Here is a 25034-nt window from a genome sequence, read left to right as displayed (position 1 = left end):
TCTATAACCTATGTCGTTTTTCCCTTGAATCTAACCTAACATACTAAAATGTCTCACCAGTTTTAAGAATTAGTGCGGTATTAAAAGTTTCTCCGTGTACCCAAATGAAAATAGCTACAAAAGGACCTATAAAAACAGTTCAATAAAAACTGTGGAACACATTTACTTTAAAATTATGAAACATTTAAATGTTTCACTATAGATTTATAGTAATTACTATAAATCTATAGTTCCTAATTCAAATATTTCTTTTTTTATGTAAAACTTTATTTGATGAGTCACTTCATATTCTTGAAAAAAAGTATATTAATCAACAAGGGTATAAAGGCAGCCATTTGTTTACGGCAGGGTTTGGAAGTTACGCGCAACTTGCGAGTTTTTAACGTATATTACGTTTACGATGTAATATACGTCAAAAAGCGTAAAATATTCAGTATATTACGTTTTCAATATGGCGAGCGCAAGATATGTATAAATATACTTCAAATTTGAATTTATACACGGAGAGAAAAATCAAGCGTTTTTAGTATGGAGACTTCCTATGGTAATTTTGTATGAACGCCCTGCTTAAAAGGCATGTTTTTATACCTCAGTTGCATGAAACATATACTAAAATAGCATAGATCTCTTGCAATCGTAGTATACTGACGCCCCATGCGTTTAAAGGTAGAACTTTTATGCTGATAACGTAGAAATTCATACAAATACAGCAGAAATTTTACGCCTATTGCGCATGTGAATTCTTTTACTAAATAAGGTTAACTGTCCATACTAAAAACGCTTGATTTTTCTCTCCGTGTAGGTTATATTTATAACTGTTATCTGGACGGCGGAGAAAATAAAGAATTTTGTTACAATATTATATAATGCAGTATAGTATAGACTCCGCAAATTTCAATATTAACGTATTAATTTTTTTGTAAGGATGTTCACTCATAACATAACCTTTAAAAACATATACCTTACAATTTTCCCTACTTATTAAACTTTGCATAATTAGACGATAAAATTATATCACATTTTTTTAATTTAAATGTTGGTTTTTATACACACTGTAAAAAAATCTGGTGTAAAATAACACAAAACTTGTAATTTCACACATCAAAATTATAGGTTGTACGTAGTAAATTTATTTCGTTCCAAAAGTAGTTTTACTATTTTTAATAATTTTACATTATACGACTATGTAATTTAATAGTTTTGTGTAAATTTACTACGTCCGACGTAGGAAAATTTGATCACTATGTCCGACGTGGTATTTTTACATTGCGTGTATTTCTACACTTTGACGTAATATTACGTCGCACGATCTGTACAATTACATGGCGAATGTAATTTTCTTATTCCTTTAAGATTTTCGAAAAATTTTCAAGTTTTTATAAATAACTCTAAAAAAGTGTATATAATGTACATTTATAGAAAGTATATGCTAATTCATAAGTAAATAATAATATTACAAAAAGTTTTGGGCTATATTTCATAAATACAAAAAGTTACGACTGAAAATATTATTTCAAAAAATATTTGCAGGTTATGTAGATTACAGTCGGCGTGTAAAAATACCACGTCGGACATAGTGACCAAACTTTCCAACGTCGGACATAGTAAATTTACACCAGATTTTTTTACAGTGCAATTATACGTAAATCGCATTATTTTTCTGATTGTGTGTCAATTGTTTTAGAAATGTCTGTAAAAAAAGGGTGACAAAAATGCGACCGATGCAGACAATTTGCAGTCAAAGACATTCATCTTCGCAGGCAGATGATTAATAATAAACAATTTGTGGTTATTATTAACAATGTGGTTATTGAATTACAAATATTTGAGGTTATGTTATGCACGTTTTACCCGCTCTACGCATGCGCCGTAGTAATATCGACAAAACGTAATATACGTCTATTTTCGTAAAAAAATCAAGACGTAATATACGTAGTAATATACGTGTAGAAAACTACGTATATTACCTTGACGTATATTACGTGCGAACCCTGGTTTACGGTGATCCACTCGTGTCCCAAAAATCATCGTAAACAAATTGGCTGCCTTTATTCCCATGTTACTTACGATATTTTTTATTCCCAATGCACAAAAGTGTCGATTTCAGATAGCAGACGACAGGGAATAAAAGTCAGTCACTTGTTCGACTTATATGAAAATGGCGGCCGTTTTCTCCCTAGGGCAAAAATAACGCATGGGATCAGCTGTTATTTTTGCACATGGGAGAAAATGGACGCAATTTTCATATGGTCAAACAAATGAGTGACTTTACTCCCTGTCGTCAGCTATCTAATAGCGCCATTTTTGTGCATGTGGGATAAAAATACATTTTTTCGGGTTACAACTGCACTGTTAGAAAATTCTGTTGTGATTTTACAGCAAAAGTACAAGAAACAATTATCCATCAAAATAATAATGTAATTTTACTTTACTAAAGTGCTGTAAATTTACAGTATACCATGTATTTCGGAAATATTCCCTACTATTAATTCGGAAATTCTACCATTTGAATATTTACGTAAAAAATCAAAACTGTTTATATTGTTTTCTGATATGTTATAATAAAAGTAAATTAACTAAAAAAAATTTTTATTAGCATTTTATTATCATTATTACAGAAATGCGACGCCACGATTTGAACCCTTAGTTGCAAAGGTGGGCAGAAAAGCGTTAATCCGTTAATCGTTAATTAACTTCGTTAATTTTTTCGTTAACTATTTAACTTTTAAGTTAATTTTAAAAACAGTTAACGGACTTGTTAACTTCCGTTACATTTCTCTTTCGTTAACTAAGGTCCGTTAAATTTCTTTTTTTTTTAATTTTAATTACCCTACTAAAAATAAAGTCACAAAGCGACAGAAATTTAGTCAGAATCTCTGATGATTTTAAACTGCTTTTGTTATGATTGCAGCCACAGAACATCAGACTTAAGTCATATGTTTAAGCATAAAAATTCAAAAGTAGTCAGGTTTTTTATACAAAGTCGACACCCTCTTTTACCTGGAAAAAGGTCAACTGACAGTCATAAAATTGAAGGAAAATCTTTTTATTTGTTTACGTTTATATTTATTTAAACATTATACTTGTTTTTCATCGACTTAGAATTCTAACGTTATGTTCTTATTATTTATACAATACGCTGGGTTAGTGGAAAAAAAGGACACCTCGAATTTTGGTTGAAAAAGAGGACACCTCGCATTTTAGTTGAAGAAAAGGACACCTCGAAAATATTAATTTTATATCAATTCTCGTTTGGCGATACTATGTGTAATGTAATTGTTTTTTGAGTTTTTGTAATAGAAGATTCAAGAACATATTATCTTCATAGTTTTTTGAGCACAGAATCTCATAAATCAATTAAATTACACAAATTATCGTCAAACAAAAATGCATTTAAAATTAATATTTTCGAGGTGTCCTTTTCTTCAACTAAAAAGCGAGGTGCTCTCTTTTTTAACCAAAATTCGAGGTGTCCTTTTTTTCCACTAACCCATTGAATATCCTTTAGAACTTAAATTCAAAAATGATATTCTTTTTTATTTATCAATTACGGTTTTCGAGATACGTTACAGTTTCCTTAAAAAATGTTTTTATAATAAATTTTAGATATTTGTAATCGTGGAGATTTTTAGATTCTGAATTTATATTGATTTCACTTGAATGTTAAAATTGCAAAACTTTTGAGCAATAAAAATCAGGTTGGAGACCCCCGAAGCTCATAACAAAAAACCCACGATTCTATTGTGAAAAAAGGGATACGCACAAATTTGAAGTTTTAACGGTACTTTACATTTACCCACTATATTTTGGTGGGGGCTAAAAATAAAAAAGATGAATTCAATGAGAAATAATCACAATCCATAATAATCAGGATTCAACAGGAGCATAAAAAACCCTTTAGTCAGAATTAACCAAAAGCTTTAGAAAACGTTAAAGTAGTCACAAAACATCAAATTTTCTGACGTTTTCTTATTATTCCTGATTTTATTTTTAGCAGGGTATCATAATAAAAATATTTTGTCGAAACTTTAGTTGTTTATGAAAGTAAACATGTGTCTCTTAGATTTGATGTAAAAAAATAAAAATTAATGAAAAAGAACATTTGTTTTTTTGTACATTAGAATGCAATTACGAATTTTTTTAAATTTATGTTAACTTTAACGGTTAACGTTAACTTCCGTTAATTTTCTTGTTCGTAAACGGATTAACTATTAACGAAGTTAACTTTTTCACTTAACGAATTAACGATTAACGACGTTAATTTTTAGGTTAACGGTGCCCACCTTTGCTTAGTTGTATAGTGTTGTCCGTGTTGTCTATGTCTTGTATGGAGCCATCAACCTTGGGAGCTGCGCCTAGACGCGCTCGACCAAGAGAGGCTATGAAAGTCTCTTGCAAAGTATTATGTATATTGGCCCGACGCGAAATAGTCATTATAATAATCAAATTATTTATTATATGAATGTTGAATGACTTTTCTTCGATCGACAGTTAAAAATGAATTAATTTAATGTAATAATCGCAAATTAATAAGGAATAAAATATTATCTTTTTGTCAAATTATAAAAATTAATGTTATATTTATTAAAATCATACATCTCCAAACTAAAGAAAAGTTTAATTAAAATTTTGCATAAGACAAAAAATAAAAAAAAACTAAATCTGTTACAGTATCAAATATAAGAAACATGTGTACCATACTCTATTTTTCTTTTCAGTCTGAAATTATTCACAACTAAAATGCTATATATAATTAAAAAATAGTTTTTATTGAAACTATTTTTAAGCTTAAAAATAATTCAGCTATACTTTTAGGACTTAAAATCATATTCACAAGGTTAAAATTCAGTCAATGCTAGTTATAATGTAAAAAACCTCAGCTGAAATCACAAAATGAATATCTGTAAAATTCTTTGAGTTTTATACTGTGATTTCGCAAACAATTTACTGTAAATAAAAAGTACAATTTTTTTTTGCTGTGAATTATTCAAATACAATGAAATTTTGCTGTATTTGTAAGGTTTTACTGTAAAAATTACAACATTTTTGTGAATTTATTACATGTATGTGTTATTACAGCAAAAACTGTAAATTCACAGTACGTTTGTACTGTAAAGTTGATGTAAAATTACAGAAATTTCTAACAGTGTGGGTACCTCCTTTAATAATTCTAACCTTGTGGGCAAAATGCTGTAAAGTTATAAAAAATTTTCGATATTGCATGAGTGCTTGCGTTTAATATTTGCATATGAAAACCTACTTGTGCTACTGGCTTTTTCGGTCTTGACGTATAGTAGTCTGTCTCTGCCGTTAACTTTTTAGGCGGCTGCCTTGGCTTATTATATGAACGAGCTTCTCCAATATCTTCAATGTACTTCTGTTGCTTAGATGATTTTAATCTGTACTGAAGGGAAATTTGATCAATGTCAGATCGACTCTCTGGAATTTCTTCATTTTGTTTGTGAGCTTTAGCTGATTTCGATTTATATTGAATCGATCCTTGATCGTATAAAGACCGATTCTCTGGAGTGCTCTCTACTAATCTTTGTTGCTTTGTGGGTTTTGATCTAAAATGAACTGTAGTTTGATCAGATCTAACTTCTGAAATGTCTTCAATTGGTTTGTGAGATTTTGCCTTATGAGGACGATATTGAACTGGAGGGATATTTTGATCCGGAAGCAAAGTCGGTTTTGTCACGGAGATGGTTGGCAATGGACGATACTGAACAGGGATTGGCTGTGGCGCCGGTGTAACAAGATTATTTGAAGTGGAGTGGAAGCTCGAAATCGAACCCGAATTAGACAGCAGTTGAACGACATCTTCATCTTTCTCATTTTCTTCATTTACAGGTTTTATTTCTGAATTTGAATGTAAGGACGAACTATCTTCTTCACTATCAGTATTGAGGGTTTGTTTTGATGCAGGAGGGGCTTGAGGTCGAAGATTTCTGCTACCGCCTCCATGTGTGAATACAGATACTTCATGTGGAATATCTGATGTCTGCGCAGGACGAGCTCTAAAAAGTAGATAATATATAATTAGTTTCACCTATCAAAATAAGTACAATTTACTTTTTCATAAGCTTTAACCCTTTAATGGCCAGTGGTACACATACGTACCACCTACTTCAAAAAATCATAACTTTCTTAAAACTTAACGGATCAAATCCGCTAAGGTCTCATTTTGAAGGGGTGAACGAGAGTAATAAATACATATGCTTCTCATTTTCCAAAAAACTACCCTTTCTGAAATACACCCCTTTAAAAAACGCGAAAAATGACAAAAATTGTAAAAAAGGTATAAATTTAAGAAAAAAATTCTTTTTCGGCTTACGCAGTAACAAATGTTTAAAAATATTGTAATCTTTGTAAAAAAAAATTAATAACAAAAATTTTCCTCGGGGTAAAAAGAAAATTAATGAAAACTACCCCCAAAAAACAAAACAATTTAAAAATCTACCGAATTTGCCTAAAATTTATTACTCGGGGGTTTTCGAGGTCGCTGATTACGAATCTGATGTCAGTTTTCAAAAATTCAAAATGGCGGATCCAATATGGCGGCCAATAAATTAAAAATTCATCATATTCGCCTGAAACTTGTTACTCGGGGGTTTTCGGGGTCGCTGATTACGAATATGATGTCAGTTTTCAAAAATTCAAAATGGGGGATCCAATATGGCTGACAATAAATTAAAAATTCATAATAATAACGGCAAAAAACTCGGCCATTAAAGGGTTAAACATGTCTGGCAATTTTTGTCATCCGATATTAATCCGGATAAATCTGAACTCTATACGGTTTGTGAACAACTAGTAAATCCCGAGTTGGTCGGATGAAGTCCGAAATTAATCAGTTAATTTTGACTAGTGAATCCCGAATTAGTCCGAAACAGTAAAAAATTAGACCGGACAATTTAGTGAATGTTAATAAAAAAAATAATTATTATTACACATATTAATTATCATTACTTTATGGTACATTCAACATATTTTTCGATATACCTATCGCAATTTTATTTACATTAACTTAAAATTTCTAACGCTTGGGGATTCGAACCTACACCTATCTAACATTATAGCGCACTGAAATCGAATACACTAACCACTATACCACGCTCGCATAGAATTTTAAATTCATAATAGAATTTATGAAGTGCCACGAAAAGAAATTACAAAAAACTAACACATCAGTGTTAATTATAATATTAAAAAAAGGTAAATAATAATACTAGTAAATTTGTAAAAACAAATTGACTGCAGAAGTAAATATTTTATCTATCATAAGTAAATACCTTGAACAAAAAGTCGGACCGATTTCGGACTAATCCGGAATTTGTCCGCAAGAGTACGGTTTACTGTGGAGTTTTTTCACCCTGAATTAAGTTTGAACTGAATACAGTTTTTTATAACTATTGAATCCGTAATTAGTCCGATTTAGTCCGAAGTTAGTCTGATAATATGCAACTTGCAAATGTAAAATTAGTCCGATTAAGTCCGGAATTAATCTGGTTATGGTCAGGTTTATGTCATACGAAAATATATTTATAGTTTAAATTTATCTGAATTTAATACAAATTGTTTTTAATATACAAATTCAATATTATACCAAAATCTTTGCATACAGATTTTGGATTGTTTCATACCTGTTTCGGATTAAATCTTTCAACTGGAATACTTTCGGATTATAGCCGACTGATTTCGTATTCTTTACATATTGATTTTGCATTATTCCGTATTTATTTTAGATGAATTTAGAATTTAGGATTTATAATTTCGCTCGGATTAACGTTAGATTGATTCAGATCATTTTCGGATATTTTTCGTACAATTATCGTCTTAATCCACAATAATATGTCCGGATTTAATCCAGATTAGTCCGAAATTTTTGCCTGGGATATAATATGATTCGGGTGTCCGACTATTTCCGGATTCTTATCATACATATTTTGGATTGTTTCGTATTTGTTTTGGAATAGGATTTTACCACACTAATTCAAAATTGAAGTGGACTAATGTCGGATTGTTTTCGTACAGATTTCGGATTATTTCGTATTTGTTTCGGATCATGCCTTTTAATTGGATTAAATCCGGAATATTTCAGCCAATTTTTGGATTCTTAGCATACAGATTTCGGATTGTTTCTGATTATGTCTTTCAATTGGATTAAATCCCAATTGTTGCAGACAATTTTCGGATTCGTTGCATACCGTTTTCGGATTGTTTCGTACTTGTTTCGGAATAGGATTTTGCAACACTTAATTTCAAATTGTTGCGGACTAATATCGGATTTCTTGCTTACAGAGTTCGGACTGCTTCGGAAATTTTACGGATTAAGTTTTTTTTAACTAGATTAAATTCGGATTGTTGCGGACTGATTAGGTATTCTTTATACATTGAATTCGGATAATTCCTTACTTATTTCAGAAGAATTCTTCACCGGTCATAAATTTGGATTGTTGCGGACTAATAACGGACTGAACTCGTAGACATTCAGGATTACTCCAGAGTGTTTTCGGATTCAGGTTTTCGTTCGGATTAATATCAGACTAGCGCGGATTATTTTCGGACCTTTTTCGTACAATTTTCAGACTGATCCGTAATAATCTGTCCGTATTTAATCCGGAATTAGTCCGAAATTTTTACCAGGGATATTAGATAAACATTATAGGGAGACATTATTTTAAATATGAAAAAGGGTAACCCATTCCATGTGTAGCTGAAATATTATAAACTGGAACAAGAATGCGTAAGACCTTTCATTGATTACCTGGAGTCAGATTTTCAAAATTCAAAAATATCAACAATTGTAAAATCAATAATTGTATGTTTAAACCCACACAGCTGTAAGTTTGTGGTATGGATTAAACGTACATGCTACCAGTCAGGTAGCAGTGTGTGGTCCAGAGGCGCTCACTGCTACCTGACTGGTATTATCCCTTGCAACCGCGCGCAGCGGCACTTATAGTCTCCAGGCCCTCAATTTTTCAATCCTTTTGAATTCCGAAATACTGTGTGGTAAGTCAAACTCCTGTACGGGAATTTTAAGCTGGGCATGAATAAAATTTTATAAGAAATATTTATTTTAAAAAAAGTTTTATACAATATTTTCTCCTTACTTAAATGTACAAAAAAATTTTAAGGAATTTTTAATAAAATGTATAAAAAAAGATTTTTTCCTCTTTTATTAAAAAAAGATTCAAATTTTATAAACAAATTTCTGAACTTAACATGGGAAACTTCCTGTAAATTTCCTGAAAAAAGCTATGCTATTATGTGCTGGGAAATCGTCAATAGTCGGTCCAATATCGGACAAATATTTTTATAATTTACTGTTCAAAAATGTCTACAGCCTACAATTCTTAACCGATTTGAGTGTTCTTTGTTTTAAATTAAAGGAGAATAAATTCTTAAAACATCCCTCGAGGCAAATTTTTAAAATTTTAATTGTTTATTTTTTTATTTTAATCAAAGTTAAGAAATTGATACAATTTTTTAAAAAAGAATGTTTTTTTCTAATTCCGTTACTGCACATGATCTGAATCAGTTCAAATTAATCCAAATAACCACCAGACAATTAATAAAACATAAAATAATTTATTTAAATATCTCCTATAATATTAACATATTCGTCGTCGTTTTGTCGTCCGTCGTTCGTGTATTTTCGTACTTCATCGTTCGGTCGTTCGACTTTTATCATTTATTCAGTGTCGTATATAAATATACTCATTGTACATACATATACGCATGCGCAGTAGTGTTCTATGAATATCAGGCATGCGCAGTAGTGTTCGGACAATGTTACGCATGCGCAGTAGTGTTCTGTCAGTATCACACATGCGCAGTAGTGTTCTATCACTATAACGCATGCGCAGTAGTGTTCTACCAATGTCAGACATGCGCAGTAGTGTTCTATGAATATCAGGCATGCGCAGTAGTGTTCTACCAATGTTAGACATGCGCAGTAGTGTTCTGTCAATATTACGCATGCGCAGTAGTGTTCTATTACTATAACGCATACGCAGTAGTGTTCTATCACTATATCGCATGCAAAGAACATTCAGAACTTCAAAATTTAATTTTTTAATCCACACACAATCTAAAAATTATTTTTCTACAATGCAAAATTTCCAAAGCCCAAAATGTCCAAAATATGAAATTTCCAAAATAAAAAGTGTTGAATTGTAATATAAGTGAAAAGAATTAGATTATTAAGTATTGAGATTTAACAATTCTATTTCTGTGTAGGATATTTTTAAAAAATCATTATTTTCAATGTTGTACGAAAATTTAAATAACTTCTAAAAACATGAACACTTTTTAATGATCTTAGGCTTACTTAAAAGGTTATTTTCTACAGAATGGGAAGTATTTGTAGACATTAACGTGTAATTTTTTCTTAGAAATTGCAGGTCGGCAAAGTTATACACAAAAATTTCAATTTGAAATAATTTTTTTATACAAAAAACTATTCTTCAAAAAATATAAAACATGATATGATGTATATTTTTCAAGAAAATTTAGTAAAAAAATATGTTTGAATTTTAAAAATTATTTTTCTGTTAACCCGTTACCTGTTAAAGACCGTTGGGTAGTAAACTTCTTAGCGCAAAATAAATGCAATTTTTTATGTAAATTATAAAATAAATTGTTTTATATCATTATTAACACACTATTGATTGCAATGATCCTAAATTAAGTAATAAATAAATTATTATTTATTATTTTTAAATAATATAACAATTCAAAAACAAGTAAAATTTATTTTTAATTTAAGTCACATTTAGTGTATAAGGGTTTTTGGAGTCGGTGAATTCGAATTTGACCTTAATTTTAAAAAATTCAAAATAGTGGACATAATTTTTAAAATTCATTTGGATTTTTATCAATTTCAGTATTTAGGGATATTTTGGGTTGCTGAATTTGAATTTGTCTTTAAAAATAAAAAAATATGAATTCAAAATGAGGGACGTAATTTTTTTAATTCATCCCGATTTTTATCAAATTTTGTACTCTATTCTATATCCTTTGCATTAGCTGATAAAACGAATCATGACCCCAGAATGTGTCGCGTGGAGACTGCAAAGGTTTTACATTACACTTTCTGTTCTTTGTTTTTTTTTTGTTTATAATATCTGTTTAAAATTTAAAAATTTTGTCCGAATATAAAAAATTTGAAATATTCTTATTTACAGAAAAATAATTTTTAAAATTCAAACGTATTTTTTTATTAAATTTTCTTATAAAATCTACACCATTTAAAGTTTTATATATTTTCTAAAATAGTTTTTAGTACAGAAAGATTGTTCCAAATTTTTTGAATTTTTTTGGTCCAAGTTTGACGGCCTGCATTTACTAAGAAAAAAATTACACGTTAATGCCTATAAGTAATTCTTATAGTATAGCAAATGACCTTTAAAATAAGCTTAAGATCATTACCCAGTAAGAAACGAAAAATTGAAAAGGATTGAAATAATTCAAACTCTGTATGGTGTAGTAGAAATTATCCAATACTTTTCTATACCATGATAGGACCACGTTTCGTCTAAAAATGAATGCTATTCAATTCTTTTTGTAATTTTTAACAAAGACAAAATTTTTTTCTGAATGCTTTTCAATCCCATCCGAAATTATTACAGCCTGTCATTATATCACTTTTCAATTTTTCATTGGAACCGCGTTTCTGCATGCATTCAAGCAATCTTCTGGATTTTTGTAGTTTATAAGATACATACAGTGGCAGATTTTGTAAAAAGTGTTTGTGTTCAAAGAAAAACTTGCTGAAAAAATGATTGTTTACCAATTTAACGTCATTTAAACGAGTCAGGGCCGTTATTCTGTTAGACAATAAATCATAACCTAAAAATTTCAGAGACCTTTAAACACTTTTAACCCTCTTAACTGATAATTTAATAATTATTCCTTTTTAAAATAGCAAATAAATTCATGAGTGCAGTTATTTGAAAGTAATTGAACATTCTATATGTCAGCAATATTAGTATTATATTATTATACTACTGTCGCGGAATTCAGAAGCATAGGGCAGAAATGGTATTCAAAAGGATAGAATTTTTTTAATGCTTCTTAATCTTTGCTTTCTTACTGGGTATTCAAGAGGATTGATATCGTTACTATTTATATTGCTCTCACTGGATAGAAAAGTATTGGACAGAAATGGCATTCAAAAGAATAGAATCTTTTTAATACTTTTCAATTTTTCGTTTCTTACTGGGTAAAAAGCGTTCATTATTTTAAAAGTTACTAGCTCCTCCGACGGCCGCAAGCGGCCGTCTACGGTGCTAGTTTTTATATGTCCATTGTCCAAGTCCATTATTTCATTAATAATAATATTCAAATTTTTTCAGTTAATAATTTGCTTATTTATATTTGAAATGTTGACGTTTTTTTGACAATGCAAAATAAGATTTATTAGAAGTACTTTCTCTTAACAAAAATAAAATTTATATATTCGCGCTCTTTTTAAATAACATACGACTGCAGCGCCACCATCACATGTACAAACAATTTTAAAAACACCCTTCTATTAAGATTTTACATTCTCATTGCCCATTCTTTACTTCGATACTTTTCGATACATTCGACCTTTCCACTCCATGTCTTTTTTAAGAAAGGATTCAAATTTTTGTAAGACATTGAAAATGACGATTTTTTAAAAATATGTAAATAAAAGCTAAATGACTTCTAAAAGATCTTGTTCTTTTCAAAATTTTATCATCTTTCAAAAAATAAAAAGCAAAATATTTTAGTTTCCATACATTTTATGTTTTAAAATGTTTTTCAATCACCTGAAAATGGATGGTCTCTCAATTTTGACCGGTAGTGTAGATTCGTAATCAGCGACCCTAAAAACCACCGAGTAACAAGTTTTAATCGAAGCTGATAAAATTTGAATTTTGTCCGCCATATTGGATCCGACATTTTAGATTTTAAAAAAAAACTTTAGATTTATATTCGGGGACCTTAAAAAACTGTTAAGGAATGAGTTACAGAATAATTTACCTCGTTTTTTGGTTTTAATTCATAAAAGCATTTTGAAATTTTTGGACCGTTTGACTTTTGACAGCTCTATTGGCATAGGAAATGAAAATTTGCAAAAAACGCAAATACATGAATGTAAAAATCTTTTAAGCCCTAGAACGTTTAAATCTATCAAAGCAATTTTTGTTTAGAGCTCTGTCCGTGTTGACGTGCGGAGTGTCCCATAAATATTTAGTTATTTAAAAAAAATTATTTTATAAAATAATAAATAAAATAATAAATAAATTATAATAAAAATTATTATTATAAAATAATAAATAAATATTTATTTGAATGAAAATCCATGCATTACTGAATCAAGTAATTTTCCTAATTGATTTAAAGCAATATTTATTAGATCCAATTATTCCATTCATTTGACTTAAATAATTCGAATTTGCTACAAATAACTATTTATTTGATACTACAAATTAAAATTTTTATATCATAAGGGCAGTTCCGTACAAAAAGTAAATGGTGGATCATCGATTTTTCTTAAAGTTTGTAATTTTGTAGTATTTTCAGAAACTGAAAATAAATAAATAAATGTCAATTTTTTATAATATTAAAAAAAAGTTAAGAAAAATTAAATTTTCAATAATTTGTTTAAACAATAATTTTTTATTGTTAAAAAAATATGCTAAGGACATCATGGAGTTTCCTAAAAAAATTATTTTCTCAAAATTTAAACCTTCCTTAATAAGTGGTTAAATTTTTAACGAAGTTCTTCACTGAGAGAAATGGATAGTCAGATTTTGATGTTAAAAAGATGATGTTACACGATACTATCATTATGCTACTGCCAACCATCACAGATGCTAAAAAAATATAGTTATGCTACCCCGTACTACCAAGATGTTACTCCTAAAGATATTGATGGTAACGGTGACTATCTAGATAGCTGTCCGTATTTGTAGCATTAAAGATGGTCACCCTAACCACAATTATGTTACCCACTACTATAAATTTCTCTCCGTGTTTTTGATGTTTTTGAGAAAAAAATTTTTGAAGTTTGCGCTACGAGTTTTTTGCGTTGCGCTAACTAAGTAGCGCCTATATCAGTGTATTTTAAAAGATGATATGACCTTTACTGCTCGCCTCTAATACATTTATTAATTATATAGGGGAGACTGGGGTAAACCCGCTCACTAGCGATTTAACGCTATGAACTCAACTTAAGATGGAGATATTGGTACTGTGAATAGTACTTAACATTCAACTTATATTAACGAACTTTTGTTTAGTTTCATGAATTCAACACAGAACAACACAGAATCAGAGACGATCAAATGTTTTTAGAGGTGTCAGAAAAAAACGTATTTTGGATTTTTAAGTTTTTCGATCATTATTTTTGAGTCTTAATTTATCTGGGAAATTTTTTTTGTTGCTATTGGATGTCCTTCATCGAAGTACATATATAGTTTTGTCTTATTTTAAAAAGATTTAATTAAATTTATTCTGAAATGTGAGGAATACACTCGGGGTAAAGTCGCTCACGTGAAGTCGGGGTAAAGCCGCTCACTTAGTTTTAAATTTAAAATTTAGAATAAAATAATTTCACGTATTATATTTCAACAATAACACAATTTATGACTTATTAAAACCAAAATTGTAACTACATTTCACTTTCTCCACGGAGAAAAAAATGCTGTTGAATCAATGACATATGGGTTTGATTCATTGAATAGTGTCATAACGGGCTGCCTAACGTATATGCTGTTGTTTTGAAAGCACCGATTCTAATGATTCGATAGTATCACTTTCTTTGAAACAAAAGCATATTTCTTAAATTGACAGCATACTATGTTAATTCGAAGGTGAATCCTTTTGAATCAATAAACAACATTTTTTAATTTAACAGTATATGCTTTTGAGTCAATGACTATAACTTTTAAATTTAAAAGCATCATTTTTATGATTCAAAAATTTGTACTCTTAATTTTTTTAGTTGTTGCTATCGATTGAATAACACCATACTGTTAATTCAATTCTTTTATGTGGTTAAATATATACCAACGATAAATTGAAAAAAGGGAATTTTTGTTCACATGTTTTTTATATACTATAATTAATTCTCACACCTTTAACACAACACTTTTTATACACATCTTTTTTTCAATTTTTCACACTGACATATACATCTTTATTATTATTTTCATTTTTTCCAACGGCTAAACACACACACACACATACACATTCAAACACACTTCTCTTTTTTAGTCAGAAAAATACGGCTATTCCCAAGCGGTCACCCATCCATTTAGTAACCGCGACCAACGACGCTTAACTTCCGTGATAGACGAGAACCGCCGCGCTGCAATGTAATACATCCGCTTCTCAACGTTGGGCACTTACTTTGTGGTTAAATACCGTGCTCGAGATTTTTCGCGTATATAAGGGAATTTATATAGGGAATTTATATTTAACTAGTCATTAATTAATTAAAAGAATTTAAATAATACTTTTTTATATTGGAATCTCAAAAACGACAGGTTTAATAAACATATAAATATATGTGGGTAAGTATTTCAATAAATTTAGTACCTGTCAATGTCTCAAAACATAGTGTTCTTATTTTTATAGCATATGCTATAGGCAGTCCGCAATAGCACCACTCATTGAAACGAAAGCATACCCGTGTAGAAATTTCCCCATTTGTCCCTATCTCTAGTAGGGACCTCGCTAGATTCTGACTAGAATCTCTAGTCTAGAAAAACTAGTCGGGCTTCAATCAAATTCTAGTTAGATAATTCAGACTGGAAAAAACTCACTAGGACCTTATCGATTTCAAACTAGACAAACTAGTGTAAAAGTATGACATACATAAATTATCTTTCTATAGATATAAATAATTCAGATTAATAGATAGAAAAACTTACTAGCATTATTTATTAAAAAATTTTGCATATTATTTAATTATTTAATTTTTTAACATTTTTTAAACAAAATTTTAAATATTGTAGAATATTTTTACAAAAAATTCCAATAAAGCAATTTTATTAAATAAAAATCTTTTATTTAATATGTAAATTAAAAGAATAAAACATAAATAAATATTAATTATGTGGGTATAACTAATTTTTATTACCTAAATATTGTAATATTATTCGTAAAAATAATTTTTTTTTAAAAAGATATGTATGTGCAATTATACTTTAAAATGTTTTTCACAATTAATGCAAGTATTTAATAATAATTAAAAAGATGCTATAATATTATAATTACAATAATAAATTGAATAATATAATTATAATAATTATAGTAAATATAAAAAGCACTGCAATTAGTAATGTTTAATTTTTCAATAATGTCATAATTAATTATTATTAACTATCATTAGGAATGCAGAGTTAAATAAGAGTGATGAATAATAACTCCCTAAAATTCAAAATATTATGAATTAATTATATCTATAACGTTATTGAAAAATTAAACATAACTAATTTATTACATTACTTTTATATTTTTATATTTACTATAATTGTTTTAATAAATAATAATAATAATAAATAATATATTACAATATTTAGTTAATAAAAATTAATTATATCCACATAATTAATATTTATTTATGGTTTATTCTTTTTTAATTTACTTAATAAATAAAAGATTTTGTTTAAATAATTAAAAAATTAAGTAATCAAATAATATGCAAACTTTTTTAATAAATAATGCATGTAAGAATCATCTAACTAGAATTAGATTGGAACCCGACTAGTTTTTCTCGACTAGAGATTCTAGTCAGAATCTAGCGAGAGCCCTACTAGAGATAGGGACAAATGGCGGAATTTCCAAACGGGATGTACTTTAAGCGGAAGTCCATCCAACCTATCATGGCCGAGAGGTATGTGTATCCGTCTGGTGTCCCCAAGGTCCAAGGTTCGAACCCTCATAGGCACGAGATTTTTCGTGTGCAACAATCATTAATAATGTTAATATGAATGGAGAATTCAATTATAAATAAGTTAAGTTGAAAAATAATAATTTTTAAAACCGGTAGAAGTGAACTAGAACTTCTAGTCGGGGCCCTATCAACTAGAGCGTGACAAAATCGACTAGAACCCCACCAGTTTCTCTAGTTGGAGCCCTTTTTCAAATGGGGTAAACTGGTGAGGTCCCCACTAGAACCCGACCACCATTTCTACACGGGTATGCTTTCGTTTTCAGAGCGCGCTTCTTTAGAGCAAACAATTTTTTATTTGATTTAAATTTACATGCATTTTTTTCAAATTTATCTATTAGATGCTTCAAATGAATAATGTCAAAGAAGCAATAAATTATTCTGTTGCTATGTATAGATGAACTATAGAAACAATTTGCACAATATCATTAATTCTACAGTACCGTACTTTTAATTTAAACAGTTTCATTTTTTCATTTTAAGCAATATACTTTTCGATTAATAAATGTGTCATTGAATCAATGACGGGGAATTCAATAGCATGGAGATATTTGATTCAACAACACTTTTTTTTCAGTGTCTTAATAAAATATAACACTATTTAAACCCATAGTTGTAATTCATGAAATCTATGTTCATTATTTATTAAACCAATTTTTTGTTTATAGAATTGTTTATATAACTCATAAATTATCAATAATAAATCATACTTAAGACGGGAATAAGACGAACTTTCCCGTGTAGAAATGGTGGTCGGGTTCTAGTGGGGACCTCACCAGTTTACCCCATTTGAAAAAGGGCTCCAACTAGAGAAACTAGTGGGGTTCTAGTCGATTTTGTCACGCTCTAGTTGATAGGGCCCCGACTAGAAGTTCTAGTTCACTTCTACCGGTTTTAAAAATTATTATTTTTCAACTTAACTTATTTATAATTGAATTCTCCATTCATATTAACATTATTAATGATTGTTGCACACGAAAAATCTCGTGCCTATGAGGGTTCGAACCTTGGACCTTGGGGACACCAGACGGATACACATACCTCTCGGCCATGATAGGTTGGATGGACTTCCGCTTAAAGTACATCCCGTTTGGAAATTCCGCCATTTGTCCCTATCTCTAGTAGGGCTCTCGCTAGATTCTGACTAGAATCTCTAGTCGAGAAAAACTAGTCGGGTTCCAATCTAATTCTAGTTAGATGATTCTTACAAGCATTATTTATTGAAAAAGTTTGCATATTATTTGATTACTTAATTTTTTAATTATTTAAACAAAATCTTTTATTTATTAAGTAAATTAAAAAAGAATAAACCATAAATAAATATTAATTATGTGGATATAATTAATTTTTATTAACTAAATATTGTAATATATTATTTATTATTATATTATTTATTATTATTATTATTTATTAAAACAATTATAGTAAATATAAAAATATAAAAAGTAATGTAATAAATTAGTTATGTTTAATTTTTCAATAACGTTATAGATATAATTAATTCATAATATGTATTTTGAATTTTAGGGAGTTATTATTCATCACTCTTATTTAACTCTGCATTCCTAATGATAGTTAATAATAATTAATTATGACATTATTGAAAAATTAAACATTACTAATTGCAGTGCTTTTTATATTTACTATAATTATTATAATTATATTATTCAATTTATTATTGTAATTATAATATTATAGCATCTTTTTAATTATTATTAAATACTTGCATTAATTGTGAAAAACATTTTAAAGTATAATTGCACATACATATCTTTTTAAAAAAAAATTATTTTTACGAATAATATTACAATATTTAGGTAATAAAAATTAGTTATACCCACATAATTAATATTTATTTATGTTTTATTCTTTTAATTTACATATTAAATAAAAGATTTTTATTTAATAAAATTGCTTTATTGGAATTTTTTGTAAAAATATTCTACAATATTTAAAATTTTGTTTAAAAAATGTTAAAAAATTAAATAATTAAATAATATGCAAAATTTTTTAATAAATAATGCTAGTAAGTTTTTCTATCTATTAATCTGAATTATTTATATCTATAGAAAGATAATTTATGTATGTCATACTTTTACACTAGTTTGTCTAGTTTGAAATCGATAAGGTCCTAGTGAGTTTTTTCCAGTCTGAATTATCTAACTAGAATTTGATTGAAGCCCGACTAGTTTTTCTAGACTAGAGATTCTAGTCAGAATCTAGCGAGGTCCCTACTAGAGATAGGGACAAATGGGGAAATTTCTACACGGGTATGCTTTCGTTTCAATGAGTGGTGCTATTGCGGACTGCCTATAGCATATGCTATAAAATAAGAACACTATGTTTTGAGACATTGACAGGTACTAAATTTATTGAAATACTTACCCACATATATTTATATGTTTATTAAACCTGTCGTTTTTGAGATTCCAATATAAAAAAGTATTATTTAAATTCTTTTAATTAATTAATGACTAGTTAAATATAAATTCCCTATATAAATTCCCTTATATACGCGAAAAATCTCGAGCACGGTATTTAACCACAAAGTAAGTGCCCAACGTTGAGAAGCGGATGTATTACATTGCAGCGCGGCGGTTCTCGTCTATCACGGAAGTTAAGCGTCGTTGGTCGCGGTTACTAATTGGATGGGTGACCGCTTGGGAATAGCCGTATTTTTCTGACTAAAAAAGATAAGTGTGTTTGAATGTGTATGTGTGTGTGTGTTTAGCCGTTGGAAAAAATGAAAATAATAATAAAGATGTATATGTTAGTGTGAAAAATTGAAAAAAAGATGTGTATAAAAAGTGTTGTGTTAAAGGTGTGAGAATTAATTATAGTATATAAAAAACATGTGAACAAAAATTCCCTTTTTTCAATTTATCGTTGGTATATATTTAACCACATAAAAGAATTGAATTAACAGTATGGTGTTATTCAATCGATAGCAACAACTAAAAAAATTAAGAGTACAAATTTTTGAATCATAAAAATGATGCTTTTAAATTTAAAAGTTATAGTCATTGACTCAAAAGCATATACTGTTAAATTAAAAAATGTTGTTTATTGATTCAAAAGGATTCACCTTCGAATTAACATAGTATGCTGTCAATTTAAGAAATATGCTTTTGTTTCAAAGAAAGTGATACTATCGAATCATTAGAATCGGTGCTTTCAAAACAACAGCATATACGTTAGGCAGCCCGTTATGACACTATTCAATGAATCAAACCCATATGTCATTGATTCAACAGCATTTTTTTCTCCGTGTATAAATAGTTCATGAAAAAATAGCAACAATTAATTGTTTAAACAATGTTTTAATAAATAATTGTTTTTTATCATCAGTAGATATATTACTCATGAAAAATTGTACAATTGAGAAGAAACTAGTAATTTCTAGGCCTAAATACAGTTTATAAAAAATAACAACAATTAATTAATTAAAAAGTGTTTAATTAATTTATTTTTTATCAATCAAACATTATTTTAATAGGTTTATTAAATAATTTTCTTAATCAATAAAACTTAAAAATATATTTTACGATTTTATGATTTTTTTAATACTTATTGTTATTTAAAAAATGTTTAAAAACAAAAATTCAAAAATAAGGGTTGAGAGATCGATAGAGAATTTAATTACGAAGATATAGAAAAAAAGAAAAAGCGTTTTGGTAAAGAATTGAGGGCTCGGATCGAAGAACCGACGCTTCGCAATGTTCTGTGCGTTTACAAGCGTCGGTTCTTCGATCCAAACCCTCAATTGTGACCTGTACAGTGATTTAAAACGAAACTTGCGCCGCCATAAGTGAATACATGCACAAGTCCCGGCACACCGCGCTGGACTCTTTATTTTATTTCTCATAAAGTTATTGTTTTCCCATAATTAAATTTACAGGAAATATTCTTTACTTTATTGACAATATTTACCAAAAAAAAATTTCAAATCGAAGATATATTTTTTTCAAAATTTGAATTCAAAAAATTTTTTGAAATTTTTTTCAGGCAAAAAAAATTTTTTTTTTAAATTTTTTTCTTTAAAGTACTTCTTATTATGAGTATTTTCCAAAAAAAAGTATCTTAAGCGGTTAACAAGAAAAAAAAGTTATGTGCCTTTTTTGAAAAACCAACCAAAATTTTAAGTAAGAGGAAACTCAAAAAATTTTTAAAAAACTTTTATACAATTTTATTCCATGTATAAAAAGGAACAAATTCTGAAAGTATTTTTAATATTGCTAAAATCATCAAAAATTCTTATGATCACTTGGCGTGGAATTGCTCTATTATAACAAGTTAACCCGGTAAGTAGCGTATAGAATTAAAAAGAATTCAAAAGTTGTATTCTTCTTGATAGGCGAATTTACCTCGCCGCAGCTCTATTCCACGGGAACAACCAAAATTTCAAACAAATCTATTATTCTGAATTGACTTCACAAAAATATGAAACGCGCATTCAAAAGAATCAGAATCTACAGCAAATCAGTAGAAATTTCTATTCCACTGAATTGACTCACTACCACTCAAGATTCCACTAGAAAGTGAGGTTAGGTTTCAAAACTTGACAAACATTGAACATATGAAAATTCCTTTCAGTAAGAGCATTTTATAGTTTATCGTAAGCACTTTACGTTTTTAACCATATTTTCACTAGTTTTAATATTTAATTTTAATAGTTTAGCACTGAAATTACAATGAAATTCACACGACGCGAAATATAACTGTCACTGCGTTTTATTTTAAGACAATAACTAGAGAAGCTCCTATAGACAATTGGAAAGATTAATCTTTTCCAAATTGTTTGTCAATAGTTGTATTCCTTTTAATGCGCTTCTGAAATTCGAAGCAGTTTATTGAGAAGAATAAACATTTCATATTTACTCGTCGAACATTCTATTCTTTTGAATTGACTACCTAGAATCGTTAGAAGTCAATTCAGTCAATTCAAAAGAATAGAACTCCATATTTTTTCAAGAACTTTTAATACCATAAAACTTTGCGCATTAAGAAAAATATAAAATTTGGATTCTTTTCTATCTGCAAATCGACGTGAGCAATAGAGAAGAATTTATTTTTTTTAATTTTGATGGTTCCCGTGGAAATAGAGCTTCGAGGTAAATTCGCGTATTCAGAATAATTCAAAATTCTCGTTACAGAGATTTGAATTGGATAGAAATTGTCAACTTAACAATAGATAAGGAATTCTTTAAGATTGCTGACAAAAACGGAATTGGTTTGGAATTTAAGGGTATAAAAGTACCAATCCACTTTAATTCACCCCTTATTACTGGTCCCGAAGTAACGAGTTTCAATAGCTAATCCAATTAGTTGTTAAATTTGTCATTCGTCATGTTGGATCCGCCATTTCGAATTTTGAAAATCTGGCATCAGATTCGTAATCAGCTACCCTATTAAAAATCCCCACATAGGAAACCACATAGGAAAACACACATGATCCCATCTCAAAAACCATGTAAAAGCTTGCTTCCATTGAGGAAACCTCATGGTTTCCCGGTAAGAACCGTAGAATAGAAAAGAATTTAATTTTCAGAAAATATGCTTGAAAACGAGAATTTTGAATTATTCTGAATACGCGAATTTACCTCGAAGCTCTATTCCACGGGAACCATCAAAATTTTAGAAAAATCAATTCTTCTCTATTGCTCACGTCGATTTGCAGATAGAAAAGAATCCAAATTTTATATTTTTCTTAATGCGCAAAGTTTTATGGTATTAAAAGTTCTTGAAAAAATATGGAGTTCTATTCTTTTGAATTGACTGAATTGACTTCTAACGATTCTAGGTAGTCAATTCAAAAGAATAGAATGTTCGACGAGTAAATATGAAATGTTTATTCTTCTCAATAAACTGCTTCGAATTTCAGAAGCGCATTAAAAGGAATACAACTTTTGACAAACAATTTGGAAAAGATTAATCTTTCCAATTGTCTATAGGAGCTTCTCTAGTTATTGTCTTAAAATAAAACGCAGTGACAGTTATATTTCGCGTCGTGTGAATTTCATTGTAATTTCAGTGCTAAACTATTAAAATTAAATATTAAAACTAGTGAAAATATGGTTAAAAACGTAAAGTGCTTACGATAAACTATAAAATGCTCTTACTGAAAGGAATTTTCATATGTTCAATGTTTGTCAAGTTTTGAAACCTAACCTCACTTTCTAGTGGAATCTTGAGTGGTAGTGAGTCAATTCAGTGGAATAGAAATTTCTACTGATTTGCTGTAGATTCTGATTCTTTTGAATACGCGTTTCATATTTTTGTGAAGTCAATTCAGAATAATAGATTTTTTTGGAATTTTTCATGGTTCCCGTGGTATAGAGCTCCGAGGTAAATTCGCCTATTAAGAAGAATACAACTTTTGAATTCTTTTGAATTCTACGCTTCTTACCGGGTTACTATGTGGTTTCCTAAATCAAATCATATGGGAAATTGAGACACGATTTTAGTTAGGAATAGACATGGGAAATTTGAACAGTTCTTCTATGCATAAAACCATATGAATTCCCACATGAAATCCTGCATGTTTTTTCCAGTCAAATCCTAAACCAAATCCCATGTGAAAAACAGTATCATATTTATTTATAATTATTTTCCCAAGTCAATCCCCAAGTGAAATCCTTTTTCCTTTTTTTTAAATTTTCCCATGTCAAATCCTAAACCAAATGCCATGTGAAAAACATTATCCGCCTTATTGAATATCCCTACATATGGGAATCCACTTGGAATTTTACAAGGGATTTCACATAGGATTTTATATGGGAATTGACATAGGATTTCATGCAAGATTTCACCTAGGATTTAATATGAGATATCACATACTATTGTATTAAAGATCCAATGAAGAAATTTTCAAAGGATTATAAATTATTTAATAAAAAATTAAATAATAAATAGTATTATAGTGTTACAAGTCATCAAAAAAGTAAAAAAATCGATGATTTAAAACACGTCCTCTGTGCACAGGTTCTCAGCTCTTATATACTTCCAGAATCGTCTCAGCAGCGAGAGAAGTCACTTTCGCCACCTAGCGGTGAAAGTATAGGAGCGACAGTAATCTTTAACATTACTAAGGAAACCATGTGGAATACTACGTAGGATTCCATGTGGTTTTCTATGTGGGGATTTACATGGGATTTTACTTAGGTATTCCACATGGTTTCCTTAGTAATGTTAAAGATTACTGTCCCTCCTATACTTTCACCGCTAGGTGGCGAAAGTGACTTCTCTCGCTGTTGAGACGATTCTGGAAGTATATAAGAGCTGAGAACCTGTGCACAGAGTACGTGTTTCAAATTATCGATTTTTTTACTTTTTTGATGACTTGTAACACTAATACTATTTATTATTTAATTTTTTATTAAATAATTTTTAATCCTTTGAAAATTTCATCATTGGTTCTTTAATAAAATAGTATGTGATATCTCATATTAAATCCTAGGTGATTTCTTGCATTAAATCCTATGTCAATTCCCATATAAAATCCTATGTGAAATCCCTTGTAAAATTCCAAGTGGATTCCCATGTAGGGATATTCAATAAGGCGGATAATGTTTTTCACATGGGATTTTGTTTAGGATTTGACATGGGAAAATCATTATAAATAAATGATACTGTTTTTCACTTGGGGATTGACTTGGGAAAATAATTATAAATAAATGATACTGTTTTTCACATGGGAATTCATATGGTTTTATGCATAGAAGAACTGTTCAAATTCCCAATGTCTATTCCTAACTAAAATCGTGTCTCAATTTCCCATATGATTTGACTTAGGAAACCACATAGTAAACCACGTGGTTTCCTTAATGGAAGCAGGCTTTTACAAGGTTTTTGAGATAGGATCCTGTGTGGTTTCCTATGTGGTTTCCCATATGGTGATTTTCAATAGGGATAATTCTTATGGGAGAAAAAAATTTTGCATTTTCTTTTCAAGGTTTTGCAAATTTAATGGATTTTAAACACTTTCTATCAACATAAATGTAATTGAAACGAATTCTGTAAAGTAATAGTACAGTAGAACCTCGATTATCCGAGGTAATGTGGGGAAGAGGTACCTCGGATAATCGAAAACTCGGATAAC

At 29.2% G+C, this 25034-nt stretch overlaps 1 protein-coding gene across 2 annotated transcripts in view; it reads right to left on the bottom strand.

Annotated features, from left to right (window-relative positions):
* Nucleotides 1-25034, bottom strand: part of LOC122505990 — a 71624-nt gene that overhangs the window by 21271 nt on the left and 25319 nt on the right. For both annotated transcript variants that reach the window (XM_043617922.1, XM_043617921.1), the window contains exon 3: nucleotides 5261-6017. In XM_043617922.1, the coding sequence (XP_043473857.1) occupies nucleotides 5261-6017 (757 nt within the window). The remainder of the gene's footprint in view (nucleotides 1-5260; nucleotides 6018-25034) is intronic.

This window comes from Leptopilina heterotoma, unplaced genomic scaffold (genome assembly GCF_015476425.1).
Source record: "Leptopilina heterotoma isolate Lh14 unplaced genomic scaffold, ASM1547642v1 Lhet_384, whole genome shotgun sequence".
In the NCBI taxonomy this organism is placed as follows: Eukaryota; Metazoa; Arthropoda; class Insecta; order Hymenoptera; family Figitidae; genus Leptopilina; species Leptopilina heterotoma.
This window is presented reverse-complemented; position numbering and strand designations above follow the sequence as displayed.